We start from the raw sequence: 15,211 nt of genomic DNA, 5'->3' as shown, positions 1-15,211 counted from the left end.
CCTACTTTAAGGACAGAAGAGAGTTTCAAAGGGTTCTACCTTTAAAAGATGCAGATAGCTCAATTAGAAATTTTTACTGAGTAAATCTAACTTTTTTCCAAATGAAGAGTGACAAAATTAAGGTCCCAAGCTAACAAACACATCATGAGGTCCATTGGTGAAAAATGTTCCATTGGCCACCTCTGAAATGTAATTTTCACCATTTTCTGTCCTCAGGAGGGAGCTGGTGATAGTGGCCCAGAATTTTTTCTGTGCTGGCTGTGGAACTCCAATAGAGCCTAGTAAGTATACATAATGGATTGCTTGTCTATTAGGCAATGATAGAGCAACCGCAAGTTTGTGTGATCGACGAGGAACCAGAAGGACCAGAGTCCTAGCTGTTTCTCCGTTAAGCATTTGGCTCCAGTCACATGGCTCCCCTGTTGTACCAGCTCACTCTTAGGGATTTGCATGTCTGGATTTCTCCCTCCAGCATCCACCCCATGCCACAACATACTTATGGCTGATTCTTTTACTTCTGTGATATCTTTGCTGAAAAATCTTGGGGTCTTCCCTGGCTGCCCTATGGAAAATGCCCAGCTTTCATGACTGGCTATAAGCAATTCCATGAATACTTTGTATTAACTGTCATTATGTTTTATTCCAGCATGTTCTTCCTAGAATACTTTGATTTCACTGATTTGTCTCATTAACTATCTCCATCACTAGATTATAATCTGCAAGGCAGATATGTTGCAGAAGAGTGCTTGGCTCATAGCTGGTCCTCAAAGGTTTTCTGTTGAGAGAATGAATGTCTTGCCAAGGAGTTGGCCTGCTTTTTGGAGACAGTTGGGGAGGTAGTGTGAGGGAATTATTTCTGGGCTAAGGCCTACAAAGTCAGGCTTCCCCCAGCTAAAAATCCAAGTTTTGCACTTGGGCCTGGAAATTCCTTCCACCTGATCAGGAGCTATCCCTCAAGAGATAAAAATAGAAAGCAGAAATCTGTCCGGACTTCCTCTACTCTATTGGATGACAGTGCTGACAGGCATCACAGTTACATCTAGTTTTCTTTAACTGACTCATTTACCCAGTTAGTCTAGCAGGGACCATGTCTGTTGGTTACCTGCTATGTCCTATTGCCTCAGTAAATATCAGAGTCATGAGTCAGAAACGAGACATGTGACTGTGAATCTCACTAACTTTTTAAGTATTTCTGAGTTTGTTTAAATACAGACCTGTGTGTCTACAGAATCGGCATGGTGGCGAATCTTAAATAAGGTCTTACCTTCATGGAGTCCACATAATCATCAGCCATGTAAGGAAAACCAAGGGTGCTATGTGTAAGGAAAGAGAAAGGCGAGACTATTATGGGATTTACATAATAGCAAAGGAACTATTTTCCCATAGTTTATAATTGGTGCATTATAATTGTACATTATGGTCAGATTGATTGTTACATATTTGTAAACGCACATGATATAACAATATAATTTGACCAATCACTCGCCAGTATTTCTCCTTTCCCTCCCCTTCTGCCTCCTCCTGTTCTGTTATCTTTCCCATCCTCTACAGATCTCCCTTTGATTTTTATGAAATGTCCCCAGCCCTCACCTTTCTTTTCCTTTTTCCTCTGTAGCCTCCACATGTGAAAGAAAAACATAATGGCTCTTGACTTTGAGTTGGCTTATTTTCCTTAAGATAATTGTCTCAAGTTCCATCCATTGTCCTGCAAATGACATAATTTCATTCTTCTTTGTGGCTGAGTAAAACTCCATTACAGCAAGGAAACTAATCAGGGTTGTAGGGGGATGGTGCTGGGAATGAAAGGTTTAAGGAAGGGATTGTCCTCTGGAAGGTGGGTGCTCATCACATGCAGAGTGTGTGTGGCAGCTGAAAAGAAGCCCTGCGTGACTGGAGAGCGTGAATGGAGAGAATGCATGCTGGAGAGGTAGGCGGGAGCAGATCGTAGATGACTTTCACAACTATGGGCTTAGTTGTTAATGACGTTAACAAACGGGGCTTTTCTGCAAACCTCCTCTAGCTCTTGAGATAATTTTTTAAGTTCATATTTGGAGATTATTTTAGATATGTAAAAGTATTGCAAAACTAGTAGAGAGTTCCCAAATCCCTTTCACCCAGCTTCCCCCAGTGTCCGTGTCTTATATAATCAGAGTGTAATTATTAAATCTGAGACTTTAGCATTGGTGCAATCCCACTAATTACAGATTTTGCAGATTTTTCTTCAGGCTTTTCACCACTGTTCTTTATTTTTTGCAGAAACCATTGCAGAATATCACATTGAATTTAGTTGTCATTCTTCCAGTTTCAAAATCTGAATGTGACATTTCACCCTTTACTACTGCAACATATCCTAAAAATGAGGATGATAAACAATTGTCACACCAAAACAAATAACAAAAATTAAATGTTTTCTGCTAATAATCCATTTTTATTTGCTGCTCTTAAGATTTCAATTATGTCTAAGTTTTCTATTCAGATTTCAGTTGAATTTCACAGCATGCATTTAGTCTTCTCTCTTTAGTTAGCTGTATTCTAGAACTTCTGTACCCAATATGGTAGTCACTTGCTCATGTGGCTATGTAAAATTAAATTTAAACTTAGTAAAATTAAAATCCAGTTCCTTACTCACACTTACTTGACTATCACATGTAATATGTGGCTAAGGTATTGGAAAGCACAGATAGAAAACATTTCCAGAAAGTTCTATTTGGACATCTCTGTTTTAGGATATTTCCCTCCTCTTTTTTCCATGTCATAAACTTTTCATGATAGAAGAGCAGTTGTCTCTTTGAGCAGGATTTCTCTTCTTCAGTGCTGTTGCCTTTGTTGTGGGGAGTGTACTGTGCCTTGTAGGATATTTTGTAGCATAACTTGCCAGTAGGAGCCCCTAGTGGTAACAAATGAAAATGTCTCCAGGTATTTCCAAAAGTCCCTGGAGGGCTGAGAGCCACAATTTGAGGACACTTTGTTCTGTTTTAATTAAAAGTCTTAGGAGACCAGAAGAAATGAGCATAATTTATTCTGTATTAGTATAATACTCAGTGTAGATTGATGGATGAGTGAACAGATATGGAGCAGTTAGAGTCTTTGATATTAGGGAAAGATGAATTGCATGAGAAAAATTTATTGGCTCATTGTTTCCCATTTTCTTCTCCATTCTTGCAAAGTTTGATCAGGAATGTAGAGTGCAGAAGCCAGAAGATACCTTTTGTAGTTACTTCCTGCCTTGTTTGTAGCATTTTTGTGATTTGTTGTTGTTGATTTTTTTTTTTCAAATGACCCCTGAGCATAGTGCTGAGATGCTAAATAGTGTCCCTAAGGACAATAAGGTTAGGACTATACTTACGGAGAAAATGCAGTTTATAGTGCTTTTGCCCTGAATTCAATGTTATGAATCAACAAAATATATTAACTAGGGTGTCTTTAAACAGAAATATACATGAAATAAGGTTATAAATTGATCGGTTGCTGGAAGCGTGATTACCGGATGCTCATAAGTGCCTGGCCTGTCTTGCCCAGGAGCAGTGGTTCAGCATTGGCTAATTCAGCACCACGGCACCTTGTGGAGCACAACTAGTGCCCACGGTGAGGGCCCGCTGTATTAGCTTGCTTTTAAAAATCAGCTCTCGTGTGCCCTGGGCCTGAGGGATAGTATGGGCAGATGCAGGGGTGCCAGCTCCTCCCCTTCCCTCCGCCAGATGCAGCCGAGGAGGAGCGGGCATGGCGGCCCAGGCCTGGATTAGAATCCTGCTTGCCTGCTTCCTGCTTGCTTCCCCTGCCTTGACTTGACTCCAGTTATTTGTGTTCTCATCAGTGAAATAAGGAAATAACATTCCCCGCCTCACACGGTTTCAAGTCTGAGAGAAGATATGTCCGACATTCAAGCCATGTGGCCCTTGGGCCTTGGACATTTTCCAGGCCACTCTTTGGGGACCTTACTCAGAATCTGCAGTGTGCTGGTGCTGTGGTAGCTGCTTTCCCAATCATTATTTCATTGATTCTCACAGTGTAGGTCAGTGAGTATGTCACCTGGTATTCGCCTCAAGGCATGCTAATTGGAAAGAGGCAAGTGTCAAACCAAGGATGATAAATACCCAACTCTCCACCTGGGCTCAGTTACCCTCCCTAGGGTGAGGGAGGGGCACCTAGGAGACTCCAGCTGGACCGTTTTCCTCTTAGTGGAAGAGTGAGCACATTTGTCACATTCATCTCTACATCTTCCGTTTATTGATGTGTTTTATGAGAGAGGTTTCCTGAACAATGCCTGTGCGCTTCAGCAATAAAAAAGTGTGAAGAGCACCAATCACTTTCACCCACTCTCCAGAAATTCTCAGCATTGGCTTTTGGTGGCCATCTAGACTGCATATGTATGTATTCTTTAAAAACAAGACCGAGACCACAGTATGTCTACCTGTAACGGGGGTGCGCCTCCTGAGACGACCCGCTCAGCCCTGGTCTGTAGCACTTCACACTGAGAGTGCTGCACATATGCAGCAAGTCGCCTTTCGATGCACTCTGCGGTTGCCCACATCCCGCAGCCCCGTTCCCAGTCTTGGAGGTACCGTAGTGAGTACCTTTGTGTGTCTCCATGTGCCTGTTGGCATTTGTCTGATGGAGTCACGGAAGTGGGATTTTTGCTGCACATGTGACAGTGAAACATGCCCAGTGATGTCCTCCTAAAAGGTTATTCCCTCAGCAGCAGGGATTTGCAGCCACCTCCCTGTATGTCACCTGCCCTGGATCTTCTAGATGTGTGACCCTACAGAGGAGAACAGAGTATCTCACTGCTGTAATGTGCATTTCCCTAACTGTTACAGAGACATACGGATTATATGTCTCTATTGGTTATCTGCTTTTCTTTCCATATATGACCTGTTCCCACCCTTTGTTCAGGTTTGTATTTTTCCCTGATGTGTCAGGGAATTCTTTTGGATGCTGCTTCCTGGCATTGTATGGGTACTGCTTTAGTATTTACAAAGCACTCTTCCTGTGTGTGACCTTGAATCCAGTTCTGAGTTGCATTTTGTGGTTTCAGGACAATTGACCTGAAGAGATTCTGATCTGTCTCTGTTAGTGGCAGGTGGAGTCTTCTCTCCCAACCTGACTTACAGATCCCAAATGGAATGTTCTCTTTGCTACATTACAGTTTGCTTTGTGCACCTTCCTAATCCAGGAATATTTTGGGAGGATTCTATTTTTCCAACATCTTTTCCCCACAATTTAAATTCCCAAGTCTTGCCAAAAATTTCCCAGCTGCCATGAGGTCAAGTATGGCTTTACCAACTTAAAAACAACCATTGGAGTCTGTGAACCTTGCACAGGAATTGGAGGTGGCAGGCAGATCTGGGTGGACTTCCAACCTTGGTGTGTGACACTCAGTCTCTGATGTGCTTGGCAGAGTTTGTGAAGAGGCTCCGGTACTGTGAATACCTGGGGAAGTATTTCTGTGACTGCTGCCACTCGTATGCAGAGTCCTGCATCCCTGCACGGATCCTGATGATGTGGGACTTCAGGAAGTACCCTGTCAGCAATTTCTCCAAACAGCTGCTGGATAGCATATGGCACCGACCCATTTTCAATCTGCTGAGCGTCAGCCAGCATCTCTCTGCAAAAGTCAAGGAACTGGACAGGGTGAAGGTGAGTGGGTGCCTCTGCTGGGGATGTGAGCTCAGCCAAATGTCTCAAGGCAGGAAATGTACCTCTCTCTAATTTCAGGGCAATCGCAGGTAGGTCCTCTGAAAGGCCGATGAACTGTGAAGTAAATGGAGCTTGGTCTTTGTGGTCTCTCACCTACGTGGGCTCCTTCCTAAGGAGCCCCATCCTGAATTTTTACACTTATACATAGTTGGTGTCTTTCTTGAGGAAAGTCCCAAAGCAGTTTAAGTTCAGGTTCCACAAAACCTGGATCCATGCAGAACCCTCTGTGGATCCGTACACTCTGTTCCGCATCCCTGCTATAGACAGAGTTTGTTTAAAGTCTTGTTTTCTCCAAAAACACTTTGACACGATGTACATTGCCAGTGCTGTTGACCATATCCAACTCCCCTCTTTTGGTTCCTCACCTTAGGACTTCCAGGAGCAGCTTTTTCATATCAAGAAGCTGTTGAAGACTTGCAGGTTTGCTGCCAGGTATGATTTTGGCCTGGGACAGTCGATGTTCCCTCCTCAGCTGCTGGTCCTCTGAGTGCCTCTGGGGACCAGCTCCCTAGTTCACAGGGCTTCTTAGCACAGTGATTACCTCATGGCTGTCCTTGGGAATGCAGACCACCTCTCAAAATTGCTAAATCAGTGGTGGAGTAAGAAGAGTGGGTCAGGATAAGAATGAAGCAACTCTAGCCAGTGGCCTTTGAGTCATTATGAGTAAATTGTGGTGGATATATATGACCTCACGTTTACACCTTGATCATGTTAAACGTGCGGTCCAGTGGTGCTGAGTCCATGACGTTGCTGTGCTCTTCTCACCACTCTCCATCTGCAGAACTCTTCTTCTTTTGCAAACTTGAAGCTACATATGCATCAACACAATGCCCCTTCCACCCTGATCCCTAGAAAATACCTTTCTGCTTTATGTCCCCATAATGTGACTACTCTCAGTGCCTCAGATAAGCGGAATCATAGAGTGTTTGTCTTCTTGTGACTTATTTCACTTAACATAACGTCCTCAAGGTTCATCCACACTGTAGCATGTGTCAGAATTCCTTCCTTTGGGGCTGCACTTGTGGCTCAGTCACAAGGCTTGCCTACCATGTGTGAGGCACTGGGTGGGAGCCCCAGCACCATGCAAAAATAAATAAAATGCAGGTATGAAAACAAAAGAATATGAAAAAAAGAATTTCCTTCCTTTATAAGACTGAACAACATTCCTGTGTGTCTATAACCATGCACTGAGGACACTTGGGTGGCTTCCCTCCTCTATGAATAATGCTGCTATGAGCGTGGGGCCTGTGTAAATCCCCAGACAGAGGGGCAGGAGGCACGTCCAACCTGGGCGGGATCGCAGCCTCATGATTCTCCTTCTAGAAGCCTATCCGAAGCATATGCTTGCAGATATGGACAGAGGTTTTACTTTGATGTAGTTTTTAGAATACGAAATTATGTTAAAAATCTGCCAGGTGTTCAGTAATAGGATGGTACTTACACTGATACCTCATCTCATAGGATGAAATGCCAAACGATCAGTAAAGGTTTCGGTGTGAATTCCCTGAGAGGTTTTCCTTCTCTGTGCTTTTTAGATATACATGACAGTAGAGTGTATTTTGACATAGTAAATGTTCACAGAGCATTACTTCCTTTTCTTGTGGTTGTGCATGATGTGCAGTTACACTCATCATTTTTGCACATATGAACATAGGAAAGTTATATCTGATTCATTCCACTCTCTTTCCTATTCCCATCGCCCCACCCTCCCTTCATTCCCCTTGTTGAATCCAATCAACTTCTATTCATCCCTCTCCCCCTTTAGTGTTAGCACCCACATATCAGTGAGAACATTGGGTCTTTGGTTTTTGGGATTGGCTTATCTCACTTAGCCTAATACTCTCCAGTTCCATCCATTTATGAGCAAATGCCATAATTTCATTCTTCTTTATGCCTGAGTATTATCCCTTACATATTATATATATGTATAATCTATATGTATACAATCACATTTTCTTTATTCATTCTTCTGTGAGGGGCACTTGGGTTGTTTCCATAGCTTAGCTATTGTGAATTGAGCTGCTATGAATATTGATGTGGCACATCCCTATAGTATGGCTGGTTTTAAGTCCTTTGGGTATATGCTGAGCAGTGGCATAACTCAGTCGAACAGTGGTTCCATTCCAAGCTTTGCTTTCCAGAATGGTTGCACCAATTTGCAGTCCCACCAGCGATGTATGAGTGTACCTCTTTCCCCACATCCTCGACAGCTTTTATTGTTACTTGTGTTCATGATAATTGCCATTCTGACTGGAGTGAGATGGAATCTCATGTGGTTTCAATTTGCACTTCTCTAGTTGCTAGAGATGTTGAAGACTTTTTCATGTATTCATGATTGATCATATTTCTTCTTCTGTGAAGTGCCTGTTCCTTCGCTCATTTATTGATAGGCTTATTTGTTTGTTTTTTGGTTTTTTTTTTGGTGTTCAGTTTTTTGAGTTCTTTGAATACACTGGAGATTAAGGCTTTATCCAAGTGTCAGGTGGCAAAGATTTTCTCCCATTGTGTGGACTTTCTCTTCACGTGTTTGATTGTTTTCTGTGCTGTGAAGAATCTTGTTGGTTTGCTACGATCCAATTTATTGATTCTTGATTTACCTTTTGCACTTCAGGGTTTTGTTGAGGAATTCAGTTCCTAATCCAACACGATGGAGAGTTGGTCCTATTTTATCTTCTACTAGGCACAGGGACTCTGGTCTAATGCCTATGTCTTGATCCTCTTTGATTTGGGTTTTGTGCAGGGTGAGTGATAGGGGTATAATTTTATTTGTTATATATGAATTTCCAGTTTTATTGGACCATTTTTTTAAAATTTATTTTTATTGTAAACAAATGGGATACATGTTGTTTCAGTTTGTACATGGAGTAACAGCATACCATTTGCATATTCATATATTTACATAGAGTAATGATGTTTGATTCATTCCGTTATTTTTTTCCTTCCCCCCCACCCCTCCCACCTCTCTTTTCCCTCTATACAGTCCCTCCTTCCTCCTTTCTTGTCCCCCTCCCACCCCCCATTAAGTGTCATCATCCGCTTATCAGTGAGATCATTCGTCTTTTGGCTTTTTGAGATTGGCTTATCTAACTTAACATGATATTCTCCAATTTCTTCCATTCACCTGCAAATGCCATAATTTTATTATTCTTTATAGCTGAGTAATATTCCATTGTATATATATACCACAGTTTCTTTATCCATTCATCAATTGAAGGGCATCTAGGTTGGTTCCATAGTCTGGCTATTGTGAATTGAGCCGCTATGAACATTGATGTGCTGTATCTATGTAGTATGCTGATTTTAAGTCCTTTGGGTATAGGCCAAGGAGTGGGATAGCTGGGTCAAATGGTAGGTCCATTCCAAGTTTCCTAAGGAATCTCCACACTGCTTTCCAGAGTGGCTGCACTAATTTGCAGCCCCACCAGCAATGTATGAGTGTACCTTTTCCCCACATCCTCTCCAACACCTATTGTTGCTTGTATTCTTGATAATCGCCATTCTAATTGGGGTGAGATGGAATCTTAGTGTAGTTTTGATTTGCATTTCTCTTATTACTAAAGATGTTGAACATTTTTTCATATATCTGTTGATTGCTTGTAGATCTTCTTCTGTGAAGTGTCTGTTCATTTCCTTAGCCCATTTGTTAATTGGGTTATTTGTATTCTTGGTGTAGTTTTTTGAGTTCTTTATATATTCTGGAAATTAGTGCTCTATCTGAAGTATGAGTGGCAAAGATATTCTCCCACTCTGTAGGCTCTCTCTTTGCATTACTGATAGTTTCCTTTGCTGAGAGAAAGCTATTCAGCTTGAATCTATCCCAGTTATTGATTCTTGCTTTTATTTCTTGTGCTATGGGAGTCCTGTTAAGGAAGTCTGATCCTAAGCCAACAAGGTGAAGATTTGGACCTACTTTTTCTTCTATAAGATGCAGGATCTCTGGTCTGATTCTGAGGTCCTTGATCCATTTTGAGTTGAGTTTTGTGCAGGGTGAGAGATAGGGGTTTAATTTCATTCTGTTGCATATGGATTTCCAGTTTTCCCAGCACCATTTGTTGAAGAGGCTATCTTTTCTCCATTGCATATTTTTGGCACCTTTGTCTAGTTTGAGAAAATTGTATTTATTTGGGTTTGTGTCCGTGTCCTCTATTCTGTACCATTGATCTACCTGTCTATTTTGGTGCCAATACCATGCTGTTTTTGTTACTATTGCTTTGTAGTATAGTTGAAGTTCTGGTATTGTGATACCCCCTGTTTCATTCTTCCTGCTAAGGATTGCTTTAGCTATTCTGGGTTATACCGGACCATTTTTGAAGAGGTTATTTTTTTCCCGATGTATGTTAATGGCACCTTTGTCTATTAGAGAGAACTGTATCTATATGTATTTCTCTTGTGTACCATTGTTCTTCATGTCTATTTTGGTGCCAATACAATGCCATTTTGGGGGGTACTGGGGATTGAATTCAGGTGCTCGACCACTGAGTCACATCCCCAGCTCTATTTTGTATGTTATTTACAGACAAGGTGTCATTGAGCTGCTTAGCGCCTCGCTTTTGCTGATGCTGGCTTTGAACTGGCCATCTTCCTGCCTCAGCCTCCAGAGCTGCTGGGACTACAGGCATGTGCCACTGTGCCTGGCCATGACATTTCTGTTACTGTAGCTCTGTAGTATGATTTAAGGTCTGGTATTGTGATACCTCCTGCCTCACTTTTCTCACTAAGGATTGCTTTGTTGCCTCTTACTTTTTGAAATGAATTTCATGACTGCTTTTCTATTCTATGAAGAACATCATTGGAATTTTAATAGGGATTACATTAAATCTGCGTAGTGCTCTTGGTAGTTTGGCCATTTTGAACATATTAATTCTACCTATCCAAGAACCTGGGAGATTTTTCTGTCTTTTAAAGTTTCAATTTCCTTCTTTAGTGTTCTGTTGTTTCATTGAAGAGGTCTTTCACCTCTCTTGTTAGAAGGATTTTCAACTTTTTTTTTTTTTTGAGGCTATGGTGACTGGTATGGTTTTCCTAAGTTTGCTTTTGGTTGATTCATCACTGATGTACAGGAACGCAGTTGATTTTTAAGTGGAAGAAGAGTCAGTGAGTCAAGGGGGTTAAGATGTTCCTTATAATAAATGAAGTCATAGACTTTTAAAATATTTTGTTTAGATTTATAGCTTTGTTCACGGTGATAGGTTGCTTTTGGATTTAATTTCCTTGGAAGGACTGTGTGTGTGGATCTGTGGCTGCTGGACAGGAGCCTGACGGGTTAATGCTTCTGAGGGCCTCCGTTTTTTTCGTTCATGACATTGGCAGAACCCACACATTCTCCCTCCTACAAAACCTTCTGGAGTAGCAATTCCATGATTCAAATTAAAAAATTAGCAAATCTGTGTGAGCAGCAGGGGGCAAGTCAGACAGCTCCTTGTCAGACTGCGTGTCACACACGTGTTCCTGGTGCCCTGAGGACACAGAGGCAGCATGGAGCTCATTCAGGGATGGAGTGGGGGTGGGAGTAGGCAAGGCTTCCTGGGGGAAAAACCTGAGCCTGAAGGGTAAGAAGGAATCAAAAAAAGGGATCCAGACCTTCCCCGGAGGGTGCAGCGTGGGTGAGTGTCCCATGCTGGATGGGGAATTAAGACCACTATGGTGTTAATAGAGTTCCAGGTGCAGAACAGGCGCTGGCTGTCTTGGAAGACATTGAGCCATGCCATCACGACTGATATAGGACATTCAGGAGGAGAGCAGGTTAAGGCTCAGTTGCCTTTGGGACACTCAGGTGGCCATGACTGCTGGCACTAGGATGCCTGAGTCTTGGTCCAGTGCTGGACTCATGAGTCTGGAGTCACACACCTGTTTGTGAGCAGTCATTCTCCTGCCGGCTGAGACAACCGTCACTGGCACAGGTAGCCTTGGGATCAAGTTGGCGTGAACAGTGTAGTCATTTTGATTTCATGATAATCAAGAGGTACTAGTTACATATTTTTTTTTTTTTTTTTTTTTTTTTTTTTTTTTTTTTTTGCGGTGCTGGGGATTGAACTCAGGGCCTTGTGCTTGCAAGGAAAGCACTCTACCGACTGAGCTATCTCCTCAGCCCCTAGCTACGTATGTTTAAGCCTTGAAAATCAATTGTTCCAGCAGGCACAGTGGCACATACCTGTAATCCTATAGGCAGAGTCAGGAGGATCACAAGTTCAAAGCCAGTTCTGGCAGATAAGCTAGACCCATCTCAAAATAAAAAATATAAAGGGCTGGAGATGGAGCTCAGTGGTAGAGCAACCCTGGGCTCCATCTCCAGTATCAATCCCAAAAGTCCAAAGGCCAAATGTTTTCCCTGATAAGTGGAAGATGATATGTAATGGGGGTGGGGACTTGGGGGGTGAGAGAAGAATGGAGGAGCTTTAGATTACATAGAGGGAAATGAGAGGGAGGAGGGGTAGGGGTATGAAAAATGGTGGAATGAAACAGACACCACTACCTTATGTACATGTATGATTATATGAATGGTGTGAATCTACATCATGCACAACCATAGAAACGAAATGATATACCCCATTTGTGTACAATGAATCAAAATGCAGTCTGTAAAAATAAAAAAAAAAATTGAAAAAAGAAAGAAAAGGAAAGGAAGAAAAATAAAATAAAGTGTTCCACTTTCTCCTGGGCAACGAGAACTTGGACAACCTGCCAGAGTTGCATTTTCTGCTCATTCCTTTCTGGGAATCACGTTTCATGCAATTTCAATTTCTTCCGGCCACTGAGGCAAACTTGCATTAAGTAGAGTGGTACGCAAGATTCACTGGTGTTCTCATGGCAATTTAGAAAAATTGATTAAAAAAATTTGTCATGAGTTTTAAGTAAAAGCACGTGGCCTGTCCTTCCTGTCCCTGTGTGCTGTGTGGGTGGCTTCCTGAATTCCTCTGCTTCCTCTCTGGCAGTGCATTAAAGGAGTTGGAGCAGGTTCCCAGACACTTGACTGATGAGCTCCACCTGTTCTCCCTGGAGGACCTCCTCAGGACCAAGAGAGGGCTGCTGGCACCCTGGCTCAAGGACGTTCTGAAAGCAGCCCTTGCGCACGTGGCTGACTGTGAGGTGAGGGTTGTCCAGAAGCAGGTGGGTCCCTGACCTGTTCCCATGCTGGGTAGGGCCTGTGCAGTATGCTCAGTACATGAGCCCACTAACTCCCACAAACTCGGAAAGCAGTGCCCTGGATGTTGTTTACAGATGAGGAGATTGACATTCAGAGCTGTGAAGTAACAGGCCCCAATCATCCTGCTGGTTACTGCTAGAGTTGGGCTGCAAGCCAGGCCTTGTGACTCAGTCTGGGTGCTGGTGCGGCTTGGATCCCAGTCTGCTTGAAGTAGCCACGTGGACTCAGGATGTAACAGAGCAGGAAGCTCTGTGTCTACATGGACTGGAGGATTCAAGTGTAGCATGGAAATGAAATGCCATCACGTAAGAACCCAAGTTTAGCATCAGGTGTGGTGGCACACGTCGGTCGTCCCAACTGAGGCAGGAGGATCCTTTGTGCCCAGGAGTTTGAGGCCAGCCTGGGCAACTATCAAGGGACACATGAATAATAAAATCATGATCTTTCTCTGCTTCGAAGTGTGTTGGTGAGAAATCGATGTATATGCCCTTTTATGTTTCAGTTCTGATCTGTTCTTTCAGAGGCTAAAATCATAGACATTCAAAAATTGATGATTATCAAGTTCTGTAAAGTGGCAACTCAGTTTCTGCATCAAGAGAAGCATTTCCAGTTCCTGACTTTCTGGTGCCTTCTTTTACAGCTCTGTCAGGGAAAGGGCTTCATTTGCGAATTTTGCCGGAGCACAACTGTCATCTTCCCGTTTCAGACGGCAACCTGTAGAAGATGTTCAGGTATTTTAATGAGTGGAGAGCACCAGCTTGTTATGGGGCACAACTTAAGAACAGACCGATCACCACTGAGAAGTCCAAATTTGAGAGTATTTATTAAGCTGGCCAGCTGACTGTCTCACACAATGCCCCCAAAAATGGTAGTGGGAGAATAGCCCGACCACAGGGTTGTAGGGGTTCTTACATCAAAAATCACATTAATCATAAGTGTTTGTTGCTATGATTCGAAATTACAAACTAACATTGTGAGATCAGCAACAGAGGGGGAAGTGGGTCAAAATGACCCTTACCTAGGTACAAACTAAAGAATGGTTGCTAACATCCACACAATCACTATTCATATGGTACATTGTTTAGGAGCAATAGGAATCAGAAGAGAGCAATTCTTTACTACATAGGAGTTGTCATTGTATATTATTAAACATGTCACACTAAGTAACTGATGATGGGCACAGAGGCGGGGTGTTCCCGTGGGAGAAGCTTATCTCCTACATAACATGGAGTCTCAGAGCAAAATAGAGTTTGTTTATTCATTTCCCTTAGAGTCTGGCCTATCACATTCTCATGGAACCAGATCTGTCAGCCCATCACACAGCTTACTAATAGCTTAGCTTTGTTGCAAACTTCATTTAAGTTTAATGACTGAATCACAAAGTTAACTTCAGCTGCATAATAGCTTACTAACTTGGGCATAGGTATGTTTTAAAAGTACAATGATCCTGGTGTGTGGCTGTGTTGTAGGTTGGGGATGACTCAGTTTGGGGTACACAAGAGGAGTATTTGGTTGGGCAGGGATGAGATCTCTTGGGGGCTTGGATAGAGGACACATTCCTGCCTTTGCCTGGGCCTGCCCCTGTTTTGTAATTGGATCACAGTTACTTTGAACATTGAAGTATTGTCTCCTGCTCCATTTGTGTCTTGTTGGAGGAGTTGAGGAGCTGTTATACAGCCACATGGCCTTTACTCTCTGGCTCTTTACAAAAAGACCGGAGGTGATTGATTATTCTAGGTTATCTGTGCCCAATGGAATCCTGTGCTCTGGATTCATGTTTTATAGGAGAGATCTTAGCAATGAGTCCCTCGGTGTGGGTGCACCCTCCTCTGAGGCCATCCCAGGGTGGTGTCTCCTGTCCGTTTAAGCAGTGTTGCAGGCCTGCAGGACAGTTCCCCAGCAAGAGACTCAGAGGCAAGAATCTGCATTGAAAACATCTCTGTGGGAGCCGTGAAGGCAGTGGGAGTGGACAGGGGGAAAAGTTGAAGTGTCATGTGGTTACACTGAAGCCCAAAGCCCATCCCATGGGGAACTCTGGACCTGGGGTGCCTTGCAGCCTTGTCCCAATCTGGGGACAGAGAGCTGGCTGGGTTCCGAGCTGCACAGTGACCAGTCACTTGATGCAGGCTTTTGCCAGGAAGTTGGCAGGATGAATGAGGCAACTCTCTCCATGTAAGGCCACTGCCAGTGAAGCAGTGCCAACTCCCAAGGGCCATCAGCCACCAATTCTCTTAAGGGATGGGGGAACCCGTGCCTCCATGCTTGGGAAGATCTGAGGACACTGTGTGGCATCTTCTATGTCCATCAGACCCTCTGGGCATCATATTCTTAACTTGTTGGGTAATTTATAACCCCTGTGAGTTTTAACCT

The 15,211-nt window shown here is 43.0% G+C and overlaps 2 protein-coding genes across 5 annotated transcripts in view; one reads left to right on the top strand and one right to left on the bottom strand.

The window, feature by feature from the left end:
* Positions 1–15,211, top strand: part of RUBCNL (rubicon like autophagy enhancer) — a 42,443-nt gene that overhangs the window by 26,237 nt on the left and 995 nt on the right. For all 4 annotated transcript variants that reach the window (XM_079136989.1, XM_079136990.1, XM_079136991.1 and 1 more), the window contains exons 9-13: positions 217–281; positions 5,399–5,637; positions 6,068–6,129; positions 12,630–12,783; positions 13,482–13,572. In XM_079136989.1, coding sequence (XP_078993115.1) covers positions 217–281; positions 5,399–5,637; positions 6,068–6,129; positions 12,630–12,783; positions 13,482–13,572 — 611 coding nt within the window. The remainder of the gene's footprint in view (positions 1–216; positions 282–5,398; positions 5,638–6,067; positions 6,130–12,629; positions 12,784–13,481; positions 13,573–15,211) is intronic.
* The window catches only part of LOC306659456 (5-hydroxytryptamine receptor 2A-like), a 78,443-nt gene continuing 76,773 nt past the window's right edge, over positions 13,542–15,211 (bottom strand). The window contains exon 4 of the transcript XR_013763302.1: positions 13,542–13,555. The gene's annotated coding sequence lies outside the window, so the exon portion shown is untranslated. The remainder of the gene's footprint in view (positions 13,556–15,211) is intronic.

The sequence above is a fragment of the Sciurus vulgaris genome, assembly GCF_902686455.1.
Source record: "Sciurus vulgaris genome assembly, chromosome: 4".
Classification (NCBI taxonomy): Eukaryota; Metazoa; Chordata; class Mammalia; order Rodentia; family Sciuridae; genus Sciurus; species Sciurus vulgaris.
This window is presented reverse-complemented; position numbering and strand designations above follow the sequence as displayed.